Source organism: Leptinotarsa decemlineata, unplaced genomic scaffold (genome assembly GCF_025532065.1).
Source record: "Leptinotarsa decemlineata unplaced genomic scaffold, Ldec_3_MD MMD2_tig00026328_RagTag_RagTag, whole genome shotgun sequence".
In the NCBI taxonomy this organism is placed as follows: Eukaryota; Metazoa; Arthropoda; class Insecta; order Coleoptera; family Chrysomelidae; genus Leptinotarsa; species Leptinotarsa decemlineata.
In genome coordinates this window covers 24,044,703-24,064,193 of record NW_027412688.1, presented here as the reverse complement: position 1 = coordinate 24,064,193, position 19,491 = coordinate 24,044,703, and the positions used below count along the sequence as shown (strand labels likewise).

Genomic DNA, 19,491 nt, shown 5'->3' with positions numbered 1-19,491 from the left:
TTATTATGTTTACTTATTTCGACACTCTCATAGGCATCTAGATGCTAGTTGTTGTTAACTTGTCTAACTAATCATAATGAACTGAAGTCTATGGAATGGTTATGTTGCAAAATATAATGGGCGACTGCTGATTTTTATGGTCTTCCATATTTTAGGCGTGCTAAGTGTTCCTTATATCTTATTGTAATATATATTTTTGTTTGCCATAATATTCTGCATCGCCATTTAATTTCGTAAATTCCAGACTTTTCCGAATACTCAACATTGTTTTTTGGATTTCCTAAAAGGCTCTGTTGTGTATAACTTGTTTCAAAAACCACCTTCATACCCATTTCCTTGATAATCTTTCCAAATTTCTTCGTGTATTGGTGGTATGGAACTGAGATATATTTATCTTGGTTTTCGTTGTTTTTAAAATTCGAGATTGAGTTCAATCTTAACCTAAATTTTTTCTTCCTTATTATATTATCTACAAATGATATATCATCTACAAATGATATAATGAGGAAAAAAGTTTAAGTTAGGAATCAACGAAATCTCGACTTTTAAAAACAACGAAAACCAAGATAACTATATCTCAGTTCCATACCACCAATACACGAAGAACTTTGGAAAGAACTAGGTATGAAGGTGGTTTTTATAACAAGTCATACACTACACAGCCTTTTGGGAAGTCCAAAAGACAACCTCGAGAGTGAGGAAAAGTCTGGAATATACGAAATTGAATGTAAGGACTGCGATGCAAAATATCATGGACAAACAAAAAGAGCTACTGAAAGGAACAATTAGCACAACTAAATTATGGAAGACCAGAAAAATCAGCAGTCGCCCATCATATTTTGCAACAAAACCATGCCATAGACTTTAGTTCATTAAGATTAGTTAGACGAGTTAACAACAACATGCATGTAGATGCCTATGACACTGTAGAAATAAGTAAAAATAATAATATTATTAATAACCATGGTGGAAAAATACCTAATAGTATACTATAGCTTGTGAAAATAATTATTTAATTATTAGATTTACCTGACTATTACATGAGGACACATTGTAAAATTAATAAAAAACTAGTAGATAAGGCATTGTGAAATGAATTTAAGACAAAATAAATTGATGGATGTAGCCGTTACTACGTGGTAGGAGATCATGATGAGAAGAGAAATGAAAATTTCTATGCTTTTTACCACTTTTATTTGTAAATAACGTTACTGCAGTTTCGTCCTATGTGGACATTTTCAAATTTGAATAATGAACTAATAGTCAATAAAGTTTATTGTTCAAGTTTGAAAATGTCCACCTAGGACGAAACTGCAGTAACGTTAGTTACAAATAAAAGTGGTAAAAAACATAGAAATTTAAGACTCTCAAGACGCAGGCACCTAGAAGAAGTATCTATGGTATAAATAAGGATGAAATTATAAGTATATTTAGTTTAATCTTCCTCTTGAAAATGATCATTTGGTGATCGAAACACGTGTAGATGTGTTGAAATGACGGTTTGATGTTGGGAAAAAACTGTAGTAATATTTAATTGAGCTTAAAATAATTTTTTGGCCAATGTACTGATATAATGAGTTAATAGGTATCGTATTTTTATTTTTGTAGGCAAATCAGCTCGGACAGAAACATCTAAAGAAGAAGATCATATAGGGGTTAATAAACGGAAGACATTAATGAAGGTTTCTTTATGGCTAATGCTAGCTCTTTACGTGCCGCCAACCACTGCTCAAAATATTTTATATTTGAGAAACGATTGGGGAGCAGAACCTCCAAAACAGTATAACGATGTTACCCATCCTGTACATATGGTTGTAATGAAACATACCGGAGGGAGATATTGCGATAACTTCATAGACTGTTCCAAAGGAGTCAAAGAATTACAGGAATATAGTGTTACAATAGGATCGCCTGACATTTATTGTAACTTCCTCATAGGAGGTGATGGAAATATATTCGAAGGGAGGGGATGGGGTGTTCAACCACAGGATAGAAACAACACAGTTGATATAGTTTTTATCGGAAACTATAATATCGATGAAATTAATTTCCGTATGATTGATGCAGCGAAGGTTCTCATGCAAACCGGAGTTGAGAAAAAGTATTTGGAAGAGGATTATATAGTTGTTTGTCACAATCAAACCGTGAACACACTTAGCCCAGGACGAAACGTTTTCAATGAGGTTCAGAAATGGGATCATTACGATAGAAATTTGTATTTCAAAAATTAACGGTGAGTAGGAAACAAAAGGTGAGTGCATAAGCGCCTCTCTCTAAAATCTGAAGTGCCCCAAGGTTAGATCCTTGGTCGGCCTCTTTTATTTTCCATCTAAACATTTCATCTTGAGCATCTTGTAAAGTACTTTTATATACAGATTAAAGTGGCTTTTATTTCAACTTTTCGCTTCAAGTGAGGGAGGCTGCTTGTACTGAATAATCAAGACCTCAAAGCCATTATGAAAGTTGTTATTGATCATTGCGTCGTTATTAATGCAAAATAGTCGATTATGCTTTTTGGATCACGAACTAACCAGGAAATAGTATCGGAAACGAATGAAGTTACGTTCGATACCGATACTTTTATTTTATTCAATAAATGACGCAAGGAATTGGGGTGTTTTAGTAGATACTGAATTTCAATTGGAAGGTGATATCAATTGATTTTCGAGTCCGATCCCTCTGGACCTGTACGTTAAGGAGGTTGCGTTAATGGCCATGTAACGATTGCGCGCCGCTGGTGTCAACCTCGAAGTAGAAATGGGTCAATTGAGGCTGAGCCTATGGCGAGAAGCGCTTACTGCGTAACCTCTGCTGCAGGTAACCAGTGATGCAATTGAACCCAGGTTTGTGTTTAATAAACCCTACAAAATACAAATAAAACAAAACACAGAGTCAGATGCTACAAATGCAATGCGCATATATACAGACGGCTCAAAAACCAAAGAAGGCTCAGGATGTGGAGTGTACTTCAGATCACTAAACCTAGGGATTAAGTGGGGAATGGGAAAAAATACTAGCGTGGTCCAAACAGAACTGGCTGGTATCTCAATCGCCACAAAAGAAATAACCCGGAAAGAAATTTCTGGCAAAAACATAACAAACTGCACTGACAGCAGACAAGCCCTATCAGCTCCGAACAGACAACGTGTAACCTCAGGGCTAGTACTAGAATGCCATCAAGATTTAGCCAAAGCCTCGGTAGATAATTACTTTAATCTGAGGTGGGTTAAAGGGCACGACAGGAGTAAAGGTAATCGTATTGCCGACTCTTCAGCCAAGGAAACGGCTGTACTAAGAATATTAGGACTCAGTTCGACAATTGCGGAACTAGCCAAATGTTACACCCATGCTCAATCCCTAAAGAGATGGGATGGAATCAAAGGATGCAATCTTGCCAGGATCTCCCTGGGCGACCCTAGAAAGCTGGCGCCGAAGAAATATCTGGCGATGACCAGGAAAAATCTACGCTTAACAGTAGGATTTCTGACTGACCACTGTCAACTAAGGTAACACCTCCAAAATATGAGGCTGGTGGACACACCTCTATGCAGGATGTTTGAGTAGGAAGATGAGACTGTCAGGCATATCCTATGCGAGTGCCCGGAGTTATCATCACTAACGGAGTGTGTGTTCGGCGAGTCTTGGCCTACGCCTGCCGATATAAAGGAGATGTCTCCCAGTGACCTGTTCACCTTCCTGGAAAGGATAGGATGGATGATGACCTAGGAGGACAAGTCCTCGGGAGGATGTACAATGGATCACAAGTGGTCTAAGTGCTGTGGGCTTACACTCACCCTCCCTATTCTACAGATACAGATCAATTGATTTTCATAACGTACTTACCTATTATCCAAATCTATCTACGACTATAAAAAATGTCTTCCTTCATACGTCAAGAAAACATGTGGGTCCTTGATTATTCAGATTCTCTCTATGGGCCTAATTTCACCATGAGAAAAATCCAGGAAGTTCAGAATCGTTATCTGATGGTGTGAGATGAAGACAAAGAATATCTCATAGGTGAGCTCAAAGAAATTAAATGGATAACAGGAGAGTAATTGGAAAACATAGGCTTCCACTGCTGGAGACACGATTAAAGAGAACAACATTAAGGCTACTAGTCCATCTTCGAATGAAACCTGAGGTACCAAACGTTTCGCATACTAAAGTGGCATACATCATCAGTGGTGTATGTATTACTGCGAGGACAAAGGTTAATAGCGATAAAAAAAGAGGAGGAGGAATATTAATAGCCGTTAGAGAATCTTTAATAACTGAGTTAATCGACATATCTCCTGACAATATAGAACATCTGTATGTTAAATTATCAATAGGTGCTTCAACAATCATTATCGGTGGTGTATATATATTCCTCCTTCTTCTGTAGTGAATACTTATATGGAACATACTGCTACCGTTGATTATATTTTAGAAAAATACTGTGCTAGCAAGATTATCCTTTGTGGTGACTATAATATACCCGACGCATTTTGGTTTAATGGAGAACTTGGTCTGAATGTTGATTGTCCAGAAAACTTACCTGCACTAGATTTATTACATTCATTTAGTTTCCATAATTCATATCAAATCAATAATATTCCAAATTCAAGAAATGTTTACTAAGATTTAATGTTTTCATCATTCATAAATATGTCTATTCAAAATCCATCGGACCCAATTTTTCAAAATACATTACGTCATTCTTTGGTATGTTTTGTTTTGAAAAATGATACAAAGGAATATCTAAAATATGATGACTTTGTAAATGGAGATTATATGGGCATGAATGATTTCTTGGCAAATATCAATTGGGATACCAAAATACTGAAGGATGAGGATTTAAATATTGTAGTTACAAATTTTTACAATATTCTCTATACAGCTCTGGAGTACTATGTTCCACTAAAAAAATATAAAGTTCCTACTTTCCCAATATGCTTCAATTCTGAGCTGAAAAAATTAGTTTTCAAGAAGAAATCGGTTCACCGAGAATACAAAAATGGAAATTTTTATAAATATGAAGAATTTTGTTATTTGAGAGATAAGTGCAAAGCTTTGAGAAATACTTTCCATCAAGCATACATAAACAAAATAGAGAATAACATCAACAATAATCCTAGAAGCTTCTGGAATTATATTAATAATAAAAAAATCACACTCCTTACCATCTAAAATATATTATGATGACTGTCAGTGAAAATAGTGAGGATATTGTAAATCAGTCTACAGTGATGAAACAGTTAACCAATATCCAGAATATAAATTTAGAAAGACGGTTGATATTACATTACCTGGGAAATTGTCTACAGGTCCTGATGGAATTCCGCTATTTCTAATCAAAAAATGTATTTTTACTCTGGTCAAACCAATTCACATGATATTCAATATTTCCTTGAAATCGTCGGTCTTTCCAGATAATTGGAAAAACAGTTTTTTGAAACCTATTTATAAAAGTGGATCACATAATGATATAAAAAATTATCGAGCAGTCTGTAATCAATCATAATTACCCAAATTGTTAAACAGTCTAATTACAAAAAAACTAACATGGGATTGTAGACATATAATCATTAATCAACAACATGGATTCAGTAGTGGTAGATCTACCAGCACAAATCTGCTAATTTATCAACACTGTATAATATACGCCTTCGAAAATAGACACCAGGTGGATTCTATTTACACAGATCTTTCAAAGGCATTTGACCGAGTAAACCACAATTTGTTGTTGCATAAACTAAACGCTTTGGGTATTCAAGAAAACATTCTGAAATGGATTGAAAATTATCTAGCGTGCAGAGTACAATTTGTAAAACATGGTAACTCAGTATCTTCCTCAATCACAGTTTCATCGGGTGTACCACAGGGTTGTCATTTAGGGCCATTGCTTTTCAACTTATTTGTCAATGACTTGAAAGATGTTATTCTTCATAGTGAATTTCTTTTGTTTGCTGATGATCTGAAGATGTTTTAAGTTATTCATGACTCAATTAATACAAAATTATTACAGTACGATTTATCTAACTTTGTTCGCTGGTGTGATATGAATCTACTGCAATTAAATATAGACAAATGTCAAAAATTTACTTTTTTCCGAAACAAAAATCCCATTAACTGGCCATATGAAATCAATCATTCAGAACTGAAAACAACAAACACAATCAAAGATTTAGGAATCACTCTCAACCCAAAAATGTCATTTAAACCCTACATTCCAAATATTACTTTTAAAGCGTTGAAAATTTTAGGTTTCATTCTCAGATCTGCAAATGAATTATCTCTCACTTCAATAAAAATCATATATTGTTCAATTGTTAGATCAATAATAATCGAATACAATTCCACAATTTGGTGCCCTTCATATCATGTGGATATTGATATGCTTGAAAGTGTTCAAAATAAGTTTTTAAGGTACTCTGCTCATAAACTGGGATATCATATTGGTGAATATGACTATAAAATTATATTGGACATTCTTAACTTGAATACTCTGGCTCATAGAATATTAGAAGCAGACCTTACACTAATTCATAAAAAAATCAATGGTAGCATCAATTCCCTGGAATTCAATTCAATTTCCAATTCGGATATATTCAAAGTACCCTTTTGTCGCACCAACTATGACCGGAATGAATCTGTAGGTAGAATTTTGAGACTTGCAAATACATACAATGTAGATTTAGAATATTTGAATTCTTCTTTGGAAACATTTAAAAAGGCTGTGAAAAGAATGTAATTCATTATTTTTACGATTTCTTTATTTCATATTATTTTAAATATTTTTTCCTTAAACCCAGCTTATATTACTGTTAAATACCTATGTGGGAACTTGTTAATTATCTTGTAAAAAATAGGCATTGCCGTAAATAAATAAATAAATAGATATCGGAACTTCATTCTGTGGGGCTGCGCAGAAAGTAGCTGTAATTTTCCAGTTATCTGATATTCTCTAACACTGACACAAATAGTCATGTAAAATTGTTTGTTTTGGATTATTATATGTTCCTTCTTCAATGTCTTCACTTATTGAATCATAGCAAAACATGGCTAACTTTGCCACTGAAGTGATGTCTTATATTAAAAGGTATCTATTAAGTATCTACGACTTAATTATATTTGAAATATTTTGAACTTGTCATTTGTATATATGTCACAGGGTGATGAGCTCTTGAAATTCTTCAAGTTCCATATTCGTTTCCTGAAGATACTGAAATGAAAATTGATAGGTTCAACAGTCTCTTCCCACACTTTTTTGCCTGATACATGTTTTACTACAATATTATTTTTTTGTTAGTAACCTCCAACCTTCTTCTTTGCATGGGTTATTCGGAAATCGAGTATCGACAAATGATAGCTGTGACTTCACCAATATACAGGTGGTCTCTAGTATAGGGTGCAAAAGCTTGCTTTTTTTATAAGTATGAGATCAATGAGAATCACACCAAAAGCAGCATCGGAAACATTCTTAACAATCTCTTTGACTCGATAAACTGAAATAATGAAAAATATATGCTGGCTAAGATGAACTAAAGGATTGATGTACTTCAAACGAAGACATATTTATGAAGTGTGAATATTTCTCACGTAGGTATATTATTCTTGAGTGATGTTGAAAATGTCTTCGATGTTATAGCAGAGAGATATTATTTCTCAAGTTCATAGTTTTATAGGAAACAAATATTATAAATCTCAGTGACAGTATTCTTGTTCAATTTTACGAATTGTGTGCCAGTTTTTATTAGAATTCAGGTAATTTTTCGCAATGTAACATGGAAACATTTTCTCGTAATTAGTAGAATTTTCCAAGATGAACGTAAAATCTGTTGAGCAACATGCTTCCTCACCATATGCTCCACCTAAACCCAGTATCGAGACTGGGAGGTCTGTAGGGGTGAGTGTGTATGAAAGAGCCAGGCTTTAAAAGAGTCGATGTGATTTTCTATCACTTACCAAAATTCTACCATAATTTAATTTTATTGTTTGTATGGCAACACATTTGACAGTTCTGCGAAAACGAATGGCGTCGATAGACCACATCAAAAATTTTAGGACCAAAAAGTATGTTTGTTTGCGTTTACTTAATTTGTTTTACAAGAAAAAGTGCAGCATGATTAGATAAAATTGATATGTTGTATTGTTACGCATATATATATATATATATATATATATATATATATATATATATATATATATATATATGGACTTCCTCTTTTCCTCTCGGGAATGTATAGATGGGGTCAAAATATCACCAGTACTTCATATAACTTTTTTTCCTTAAATCCTTCGTTACCAAGTAACGGGCCCTCGAAGTTACAAAATGAAAAATGTTTTTCTTTGATAACTTTTCAAGTGAATATTCAAAATCATCCAAATTTTGGTAATTGACTAAACAAATGAATTCCTTCGATAAGCTTTCATGCAGGAGTCAGTTGTTTTGCTACAAAGTCAGGAACGGACTACCCCCGATGGTCCACACCCCAAAACTTTGAAATGACAGATATTTTTCAATATTTTTCAACAAATTAAGGTTACTTGGACAATTTTATGAATAAAAGTACTCGTGTGGAAAGTCGATCGGAGCAACGAGTCTTGATAAAAATGTAGTTTCACTCGACGACATCAAACCCGCTCGTCCACCATTATTTGAAATGAATAATTATCAAAGCAGAAATAATAATGATAACGTTAATTCAACAACATTTATCCTGAGATGTCTACCATTATTCGAAAATATTAGTTTTTAAGGAAAATGGAAATGATAGGTAAAATGTTCATAACGAATTTTTATAATGCAAACACGTTTAACTAACGAAACTCAAGAGCCTCAAGAGCAAACAGAAATGAAAAATCCGCTACAGAAACTGCTCAATATGACCACCTTCTCTCTCTATACATTTTCTTAGTCTGCGAAGACACCCTCTCTGTACTTGAAATAGCATTCCAGGGTCGTTTCGTATGGCTTCACAATGTAATGTTATTCTATTCAACAATGCATCTCTTGTGTGAATAGGTGTAGCGTAAACAAGGCTTTTTAGATGCCCCCACAGAAAGAAATCCAATGGATTTGAATCCGGAGACCGCGATGGCCATGAATATGGCCCACCTCTACCAATCCATTCTATTGTGGAAAATATGGTTCAGATGGTCACGCACAATCAAACTAAAATGAGGAGGAGCGCCATCATGCATAAACCACATATCTCTTCGGGTTTGCAATGGAACATGTTCCAAAAGTCCATTCAAATCGTTCTGAATGAACTCCAAATAACGTTCTCCATTCAATCGGTCCTGTAGAACGAATGGTCCTATAAGATGGTTTCCTATGATACCAGCCCAAACATTCACGTTGAATTTCCGTTGGTGTTTGGTTTGCAATATCCCATGGGGATTTTCTTCAGCCCATATATGGAGATTATGAGAGTTGATAACTCCATCTCTACTGAAACCTGCTTCATCAGTGAATAAAACTCGATTAATAAAAGTCATATCCTCTCTTTGCCTATCCATGAACCAATTGGCATATTCCAGTCGTGCTGGAAAATCTTGAGGTGTCATGGCATGTACCTTCTGGATGTGAAATGGGTGGAGCAGTTGTTCCCTAATCATTCTATGAATAGTGGACTTGGATGTATGGAACTGTTCTGATAGATTTCTGATGCTCATTGAAGGATCATCAGCGACGGCTTCCAAAATATTTTCCTCCAATACAACAGTACGTACAGTCCTAGGAGCGCCCTCACCACCTCGTTTTGGCAAAACTGTACCTACAATAATATCGAAATAAAACAACGTGCTCAAATTAATTATCAATTATTACATACCTGTCTCCCTCAAGCTGCGATCGACACGCTCGAATGTTTCTCTTGACGGTACCGTTCGATTGGGAAAATGCTCGGAATACAGACGACGAGCTTCTGCAGCATTACAAAATGCTCGTCCATAAAATACATGCATATCTGCATATTCATTGAGTGTAAACTGTTCGGCCATATCAAAAAAATTCAAAATATCCTATAGAATATTGACAATACAATAATAGTCATATGACAACGCACCACTCAACAAAACAAAATCGCATTCCAGTTTTTCATTTTTTATCAAAACTTTCTAAAAGGTTTTTTTGTCAACATCTGTGAAAGAAATGGAACATAATTATTCCCTGGATATTTTTCACCTGATCATGTGCAGCCGTTTTTGTAGTTCATTCGTTTGCTTTTTATTAGTATAGTAAATATTTTTTCCGATGTGCGTTTTTTCAGCTAAATTTAGATTCGTATTAAAGAATTTCTCCCATAAAATTATAATTATCAGTGAAACTCCTCAACAGTTTAGCTGTGAAGAAGAATTTGAAACATTCGAATGTTAATTTTCATGAGATTCAGATAACTGATCAACACGAAACGTGATTATTCCACACGTATTATGTACATACAAAATATGGAATGAATTCGATATTTCATAGTAGAGTAGCTTGTTAGTTTAAAAACACCACGAATCTACAGAACTTGATATTTCTTTTGAAAAAATATCTGCTATCACAATTGTGACTTAAACTTCCATATAGGTACTGTACTTTTTGTTTACGACTTCATTTTAGCATACTTTGTATTATTCCTGTTATAAATGTTGTTGAATTAACGTTATCATTATTATTTCTGCTTTGATAATTATTCATTTCAAATAATGGTGGACGAGCGGGTTTGATGTCGTCGAGTAGAACTACATTTTTATTAAGACTCGTTGCTCCGATCGACTTTCCACACGAGTACTTTTATTCATAAAATTATCCAAGTAACCTTATTTTGTTGGAAAATATCTGTCATTTCAAAGTTTTGGGGTGTGGACCATCGGGGGTAGTCCGTTCCTGACTTTGTAGCAAAACAACTGACTCCTGCATGAAAGCTCATCGACGGAATTCATTTGTTTAGTCAATTACCAAAATTTGGATGATTTTGAATATTCACTTGAAAAGTTATCAAAGAAAAACATTTTTCATTTTGTAACTTCGAGGGCCCGTAACTTGATCACGAAGACTTTTAGGAAAAAAAGTTATATGAAGTACTGGTGATATTTTGACTCCATCTATACATTCCCGAGAGGAAAAGAGGAAGTCCAGGAACACCCTGTATATATATATATATATATATATATATATATATATATATATATATATATATATATATATATATATATATATATTTTAATGATGCAACTAATATTAAATTCTACAAAAAGGATTTGAAGCTTTATATCTTCTATTAATTATCTGCGAGCGCTTTCGACAGTTGGTAGTACTGTCATCTTCTAGGCACTCCTCAAACTGAATTTGTCATCCTGTCGTCTGCCTCTTTATACGGTCAGAGCGTCTTAACTCAGGTATTTCAGGTACTTTAGGTAAATTTGCCTGTATTTGTACTGCATTAGGTACTCTTCTTTGTGTTAGATCTTCTCTAGGAATGTGTATGGTTTTGTTATTTGTTCTATTCTCATTCCATTGTTTTGTGATATGTACAGTCCATCGTCAACGTATCTGAACCATTCTCCTTTTTAATCATGTGTTTTTATTGTTGTTAAAATTTTCTCATCTATGGTTTGCAGGATATAATGCTAGATAGTGGGGATCTCATCGCTAGTCCATCTGTTTGTTTATAAATTTTCCCTTCAGGGTAAATTTATAAACAAACAGATGATGAGAAAAATTTAATAATAATAAAAACACATGATGAAAAAGGAGAATGGTTCAGATACGTTGACGATGGACTGTACATATCACAAAACAATGGAATAAGAATAGAACAAATAAAAAAAGAAATTAACGAAATAAATCAAAAACTATGTTTCAGCATTGAGGAAGAACACAATTCAAAACTTAACTACCTGGACATAACCATAGGCGATAACCACAACAAAACACAATTTTAAATGGCAATATACAGGAAACCTACACAAACAAGCTCCACCATACCGGCAAGTTCAAACCATCCACCATCACACAAATGGCTGCCAATAACGCATTCATATATAGAATGTTAAGGATACCACTCAGCAATGAAGCCCGAAACAAAGAACGGAAAGTCATATACCAAATAGCGAACGAAAACGGATACACCCAAAAGACAATAGATAAACTAGAAAACAGAATCAAACAAAAAATACAGAACAAGGATCAAGCCACCCCAACAGACAAAACAACACAACGATGGACATCATTTACGTACATAGGACACCAAACCAAAAACCTAACAAGCATCTTCAAACCACTGAACATCAACATCACATACAAGCCGAACACGAAGATAACACAAAAAATAAACAACTATGAAAAAGAAGAAGAGAAAGACCAAAACGGGATATACGGTATACAATGCTCGGACTGCAACAAATTCTATATCGGCCAAATCAAAAAAAAACTGATCCAAAGGTACAATGAGCACAAAAAGGCATACATAAATCCAATAGTATATAAATTGAACCTCGCAACACACGCCATACAAAACAAACATAATTTTCCCACACCAGAGAACATAAAACTCATAAAACAAGTCAACAAGGGAAACCGCATGGACATTTGGGAAAACTTGAACATCCATAAATTTAACAGTCATAAATCACTTATCGAGGAACAAGTACAAATCAAAACACAACAAGACCTCGCATTCAATATATTAAACAAAACCATACACATTCCTAGAGAAGATCTAACACAAAGAAGAGTACCTGATGCAGTACAAATACAGGCCAATTTACCTCAAGTACCTGAAATACCTGAGTTAAGACGCTCAGTTTGAGGAGTGCCTAGAAGATGACAGTAATACCAACTGCTGTCGAAAGCGCTCGCAGATAATTAATAGAAGATATAAAGCTTCAAATCCTTTTTGTAGAATTTAATATTGAAATATATATATATATATATATATATATATATATATATATAGCATTATATATATATATATATAGCATTATTTTACGATAATATCGATGTCATAATGTTTACGCGAAATAGCTGTGTTTTAAGGTTACAACTTAAATGACAAAATGTTTTGAAAGAGCCACTTGTGGAGACTTTGAAAGAGTCGGCTCTTTCATGGCACCAAATTGCGCAGTTCATTAGAGATACCTATTCAGCAGCTATAACCCTACAAAATGTTACTCAAGGATTCATCAAAACTGGCATACATCCCTTAAATTATAACATATTTTCTGACGATGCATTCCTAGATTCATAAGTGACCGACAGACCTAATCCAGCTTCAGAAAAAATAAAACGAGGAAAAAGAGAAGATAAATTAACTTAGAAAAGTTGGTGTTAAGAAAATGTCAACGAAACAAAATATAAAAAAAACTAAGTTCCAAGGCACATGATTAGTCCAGTAATTCTAGAGCCAACATACCTTTGGATGATGATTCCTCATTAACAAGCTCAGGTGATGAAATTATTCTATTGGAATTGAAATAACAAGAAGATTACTTCACAGCATGATAAAAATTATTGTATTGTGTGTAATGGAGATTATTCTAAGAGCCAAGTAGAATGGTATCAGTGCAAGATTTGTGATGATTGGGCATATGAGTCTTGTGGCATTGAAGGTGTTACAAATTTCTTTCGCCAAAAATGTTTCTAGTTATTCATTTTATAAGGAGACTGATTAAAAAAATATATAATTGTATTAGGATGCTCAAGAATATTGTAAGATTTGAAACTGATAAATAACAGAAATGAACAATGGTTTTTATAGGTTTTTATAGGAGATAAATAGTTTATTTAGATATTGTTATTGCTAAAAGACTGTTTTTTTTTGTAAAGAGGGGCCTTGTGACATTACAAGGTTTCTGGGTAATTAATTATTTCATAATGGAGACGGATTATTGAAAAAATATACATTATATTGCCTTGAGATTGTTGGAAGATTGTGATTTGAAATTGATAATAAATAACTGATTTTCACAGAAATAAGCAATTTTACAGTTTGATAAGACTTTAATAACAGATAAATAGTTTATTAGGTAATTGCGTTTGATGAAAAACTTTTTTTTTTGTAGAGAGGAACCCGGCTCTTTCATAGCACATGTCCAGCTCTTTCATACACATGTTGCTTTGAAAGAGTCCATTTCCTTTTTTTTTAAGTTGCCATATTACTAATTTCTGTCATTATATCTCATTTAATTTTGACTGGATAACCAAGACTATCAAAATAATTATTCACAAAAAGCAATTTTATTCAATAACCATCACCTGACGGTAACTTTTTTTGATGTTTTTCAAAATTGGCTCTTCATAAACACTCTCCCCTACGCTGTTTGTTCGAAGAATAAGATGAATTTTATTTTTTCTCAAAAAATATTCATTTATTCATCAGCAGCATATTTTCGAATCCTCGAAGCAGTTATGATATGCACTTGTTGATATGTCGTTGAGCTCTCAGCGATTCGGTTTTTACCTCCTCAATCGTCGCAAAACGCCGTCCTTTCGCGGGTTTCTTCAATCTTGGGAACAGGAAGAAATGGCTGAAGCATGACTATGGTGTTGTTTCTGGCCAAAAAATTACGAACGAGTGATCAGGTGCATGAAAGCCATGAATTGTTTTTTCACAATACCGGATATATTTTTCATATTGTTTCTCGCAAGCAGCACATAACTTCAAGATAATACTTACTATTGACCGTACGACCATGCGGCAAAAACCCCATATGCACTATTCCACGGGAATCGAAGAAAATAGTTAGCAAAACATTGACATTTGATCGAACTTGGCGTACTTTTTGGGTCTTGGCTCTTTTGAGCTTTTCCATTGGGATGATTGGACTTTGGTTTCGATGTCATAACCCATGAATCGTCACTAGTCATGGCCCTTTTAAGCCAATCTGGATCGTTGTTGGAGTGATTTAACAATTCCAGGGCGATGCTTATGCAGGACGGTTTTTTTTTGACAGAATTCAGCAATTCTGGAACTGCTTCTGGTGTCATGCCCAAAATATTCTAAGAAATTGCTAGGCATGGGCCAACTTTTCTAATAGTGATTTGACGATTTTCCATAACAATTTTCATCGACTGTTGATGTGCTAGGGCCTCCAGGGCGACCGTCGTCATCATTCACATCTTCTCAACCTTCTGTGAAAAGCTTGTACCACTTTTGAATATGTTTCTGACTCAGAGTACAATCATCGTATGCCACTGTTAACATTTAAAGTGTTTTTGAGCACTCAATTCCAGTTTATACATACAATTTGATGCATTTTTTGGATAGCAAAAAAAAACATGCAATTAACATGCAATTAAACATGCTCAACAGCTAAAAGTATGAACATATGTTTTCGTATTGCACTTATATGCGATATATATCTCGGTCGGTTGCCAGGCGGTTCGACGTGGGTGCTTTGTTCAATCACTCGAATTGACTGCCGTGTTGGTCGATGGTTCTAGCCCTAGTCTGAACAATCGATTTTCACTTGCTATCGTCCAACCCTTATTAGGAATCACACGTTAAAAGGTAAGACCTCGTTAATCCTTAGCTCGCACAAGTTCCGACTTCTGAGGGTTGTCGTTCGTAGGGGTGCGACAGCTGGTTAACGGAAAGACAGATTTTAAACAGAATTGAATAACGATTTTTTTTCGTATTCAATGTTGCCTGTTTTCTCGAATATTTTATTCAATATATCATAACACTTCATTTATATGAGTCGTCTATCATGATATTTCGCGGCCTATACACGGAAGGTCAAGAAAGAATAACACAGGTAAACACAGTTTTCAAGCAAATCACATAAAATGTTTTCTTTAGATGATTGTCACAATTCATTATTTTGTTTCGTTTTCGATTATACTCTAAGTCAAAACCTTATTCAGAGTTCACTATTTAACAAAACATTTCAGAGGTAATTGAAGATCTATAATGTCAAGTTTCAAACTTTCATATCATCGAAAAAATGTCCAGTTTCATGACTAAAATGAAATTTAATTACCTTACTGATAAAATCATGAAATTATGAAAAAACAAAAATCAATTGGCGCTCCGGTGCGACTTCATTAATTCCAGTGGCGCATTTGCTTTTTCAGCTGCCAGAGGCTCCAATAAATTTAAGACGTCGCCAGAACACTTGGTCACACGACTATCATCAAATTTAAATCAGTCCCGTCTTTGACCAATGCGTAATAATGACCAGATTCAACGCCAGAACCACAATGAACAATGACTGCATGAATATTACAAAAGTGATCTGCTAGAGTGAGATGTTCATCTATTTCGAACCTTCGTAAGAATTTGGTACTTCCGTCAGAGGTTGAGTCATGTTTGAAGACCATCAGTGTTATTATTAGGTTGACTGGTACCTCAGTTATACTTCTTTTCTTATAATAGTCAGTCAGTTTGTCGTATATTTGGCAATACAGTTGATCATCACCCGTTGCAAGTTCCATTTTCAGATGATTTAAAAATTAGCTTTGCACGGACTGGTTATCAGTCATAATAGGTTACGCTAATTGAAGTTTCAGAATACTTATTTGTTACCTCTTGAATATTTATACAAGTGGGGAATTTTTCAGCAAAAGATCTACAAACACAAGATGAGATAGACTGTACGGAATTATTCAATCTAGAGCGGTCAAAAGTATTATTTTTTTGTTCACGAAAAGTATTCAACAAGAACACCAAGAATTTGGGGCAATCCTATTGTTGTCCTGTCTGGTTCACTTCAAAGACTCCAGGAAATCGCTTGGTAGAAGAGATGATACATTCTTACGAAACTGTAACTGCATTAACGATTGTTTGAGTTTGGTAAATAAGTAGGAAACATTCTCGTTCTCGTTAAAATCTCGTTCTTGAAATTCTTCGACAAGATCAACACTTGTAAAATACTATGAAATTTAAAATTTTTCAAAACGTATTCTTTTTTTCAGAACTGAGCTTCGGTTTCAAACAACACCCTGAAAGCATTCTTATAGTATGCGTCATGCAAAACAAGAAATTCAAGAAAGAAGATTGTCCAAGTCAACAAAAAAAACACGATAATTCCCAAAAATCATTCTGGTATCCTACACATATTGAAAAATACAAATTGAATTCACGAAAGGAGTTTGCCTTCGTCTGAAAAAGTACTTTTGTTTCTTATAGGTCTACTGATCGAAAGCCATAGTTCATCTTATTTTTGTAACACATTGACAGGAGTCCAGAATTTTCAACGACTCTATATATTTGAAAAGGAATTGGAAGCCGTTTGCTACAATTTTCATATGAGTGAGAATGGAAATGTTTCATGTGAAAGAGAGTGAAATATTTCTAATTATTTTATATTTATTGGAATTGGCTCAGTTGTAATGTTTGAATGTAACACTTTCACTAATGCTTTCAGTAACTCTTTCAAACTAAAAAGGCTTTGGAAAAAATTTTGAAATGCTTCATTTTGGTTGGTCATAATCAAACTACAGATACATTGTTAATAAACTTATCAAAAACTTTTCCGTTTTTAGTGATAAACATGCTGAGTATTTGAGTTTACTCAATAGCTACATTATTGAATTTGATAAGGTTGTCTCCGAGCTAAAAAATGTTGGTAGATCAGTGGATACTACAGAGTATGTATCTCAGCTGTTAACGTCGATGCAAAATGAATACCAATATTTATTTGAAGGTTATTGACAATTTTATCAGTTCGGACTTCCATTGTCTGATATTATATGTATTATATAAAATGATTTGGAATCCCTGAAAGAACCAATAAAAAAGAAGAAGAATTAAAAAAGAATAGCTGAAAATAACAATTATATTAAGCAAAAAAACCTGAAATGAAATAACAGTGAAATAAAATACAAGTAAAAATAGAACAATTGACAAAAATTAAAAATAAAAAGTCAAGAGATTCCAAGCCAAGTTACATCACAACGTTTTGATTGTTAGTATCCACAATCGTCTGCGGGTGATGACTGGACTAATTTCTCGGAGAGATGAATATTTATGGGTCGTTAGAGTATTTTCCCTTATTTTCGCTTTCCTTTTTCCGCTTCACCGGTTTAGTGGGAGATAACCGTTTAGCGGGAGTTGGCAATTTTTCCCTTGATTATGGGTTTCCATATGTTGCGTATCTCTACGCTAGCTCGGCTAGCGTATTTCCTAAATACCAATGTTCCCCCTTGTGTATGATCTCAGTGGGTTTTCGGTATACAGATGTTTCTCACATAGTGTCGGTTCTCTTCACTAATACGTCTAAGAATGGCAATTCGTTGTGGACTTTCTTCTCCATTGTGAAAGTGATGGAAGGTCTTACGCTGTTGATATGTTTCAAGATAGCGTCTAGTTCAGTATTTCCATGGTTCCATATTATGAAGGTGTCGTCACCGTAATATGGAACCATCGAAATACTGAACTAGACGCTATCTTGAAACATATCAACAGCGTAAGACCTTCCATCACTTTCACAAAACAGAAGGAAGACCACAACGAATAGCCAGTCTTAGACATATTGGTGAAGAGGACCGACACTAAGTGAGAAACATCTGTATACTCAGACGGGACAGTACCTGAACCACGTATCCAAACACCATCAATCGATCAAAAGAGGAATCATCAAGACTCTATTAGACCGTGCTTTCAGGCTCTGTAATATAAAGGGAGGTTTCGAGAAGGAACTAGACATCATCAAAAATGATATTTAATGAAATGGCTACAGCAAAGCGATGGTGAAACAGACTATGGCTAAAAGACATCAGGAGCCTCGCAAGGAAGAGAAGCCGTCACAACCAGTGCTTGCACTTCGCTACATCAGAGGTTTGTCGAAAAGGATAAGAAGGTTTGGGTCCAAGTACAACATCAGAACCTACTTCAGATCCGGAAACACTATCCGTAGTAGCCTCACAAAAATCAGACCACCAAACGCGGACTGTGATTCCAAGAATTGTATACTCTGTGAATGCGGAAAATCCTATATCGGTGAAACTTTGAGGCCATTGAATGTTCGCATTGCCGAGCACAAGAAACACACACAGCGAGAGGAAACTAGCAAATCAGGAATAACAGAGCATATTTAGACCCATCAACATAACATCGAGTTGTCCCAAGCTGAGATCATACACAAGGAGGAACCTTGGTTCAAGAGGAAATTCAAAGAAGCCGCATACATGTTGTCCAACAATATATTCAGCTAAGCTAGCGTAGAGATACGCAACATATTGAATCCTATTCAGGTGTACCAATCTGTTGTAACCTCAATCAACTTTTTGTTATCATCAAATGAAAATTATGAAAAGTAAATTGCTTTCAGAAGAAGAAAGGATGAAAAAACGCGAAGATGAATATGAAGAGAGAAACGCAATCATAGGCCATTTCAATAAAAAAAAATGAAACACATTTGTAGATTGACAGCTTCATTTTTATTTTACGCATGAATTTCATGAAATTAGTTGCTTTCAGACGAAGGACAGTCTTCATATTTTATACATTTCCCTTCATATCTTGCATAACCCTCTTTACAGAAACAAAGAGTTCTGTCACAAGTAGTGGA

At 34.5% G+C, this 19,491-nt stretch overlaps 1 protein-coding gene across 2 annotated transcripts in view; it reads left to right on the top strand.

The window, feature by feature from the left end:
- LOC111511087 (peptidoglycan recognition protein) overlaps positions 1–19,489 on the top strand; it is a 55,106-nt gene extending 35,617 nt beyond the window's left edge. For both annotated transcript variants that reach the window (XM_074182674.1, XM_074182673.1), the window contains exons 2-3: positions 1,609–2,233; positions 16,895–19,489. In XM_074182674.1, the coding sequence (XP_074038775.1) occupies positions 1,609–2,231 (623 nt within the window). In that variant the 3' untranslated portion in view covers positions 2,232–2,233; positions 16,895–19,489. The remainder of the gene's footprint in view (positions 1–1,608; positions 2,234–16,894) is intronic.
- Positions 19,490–19,491: the final 2 nt, after the last annotated feature.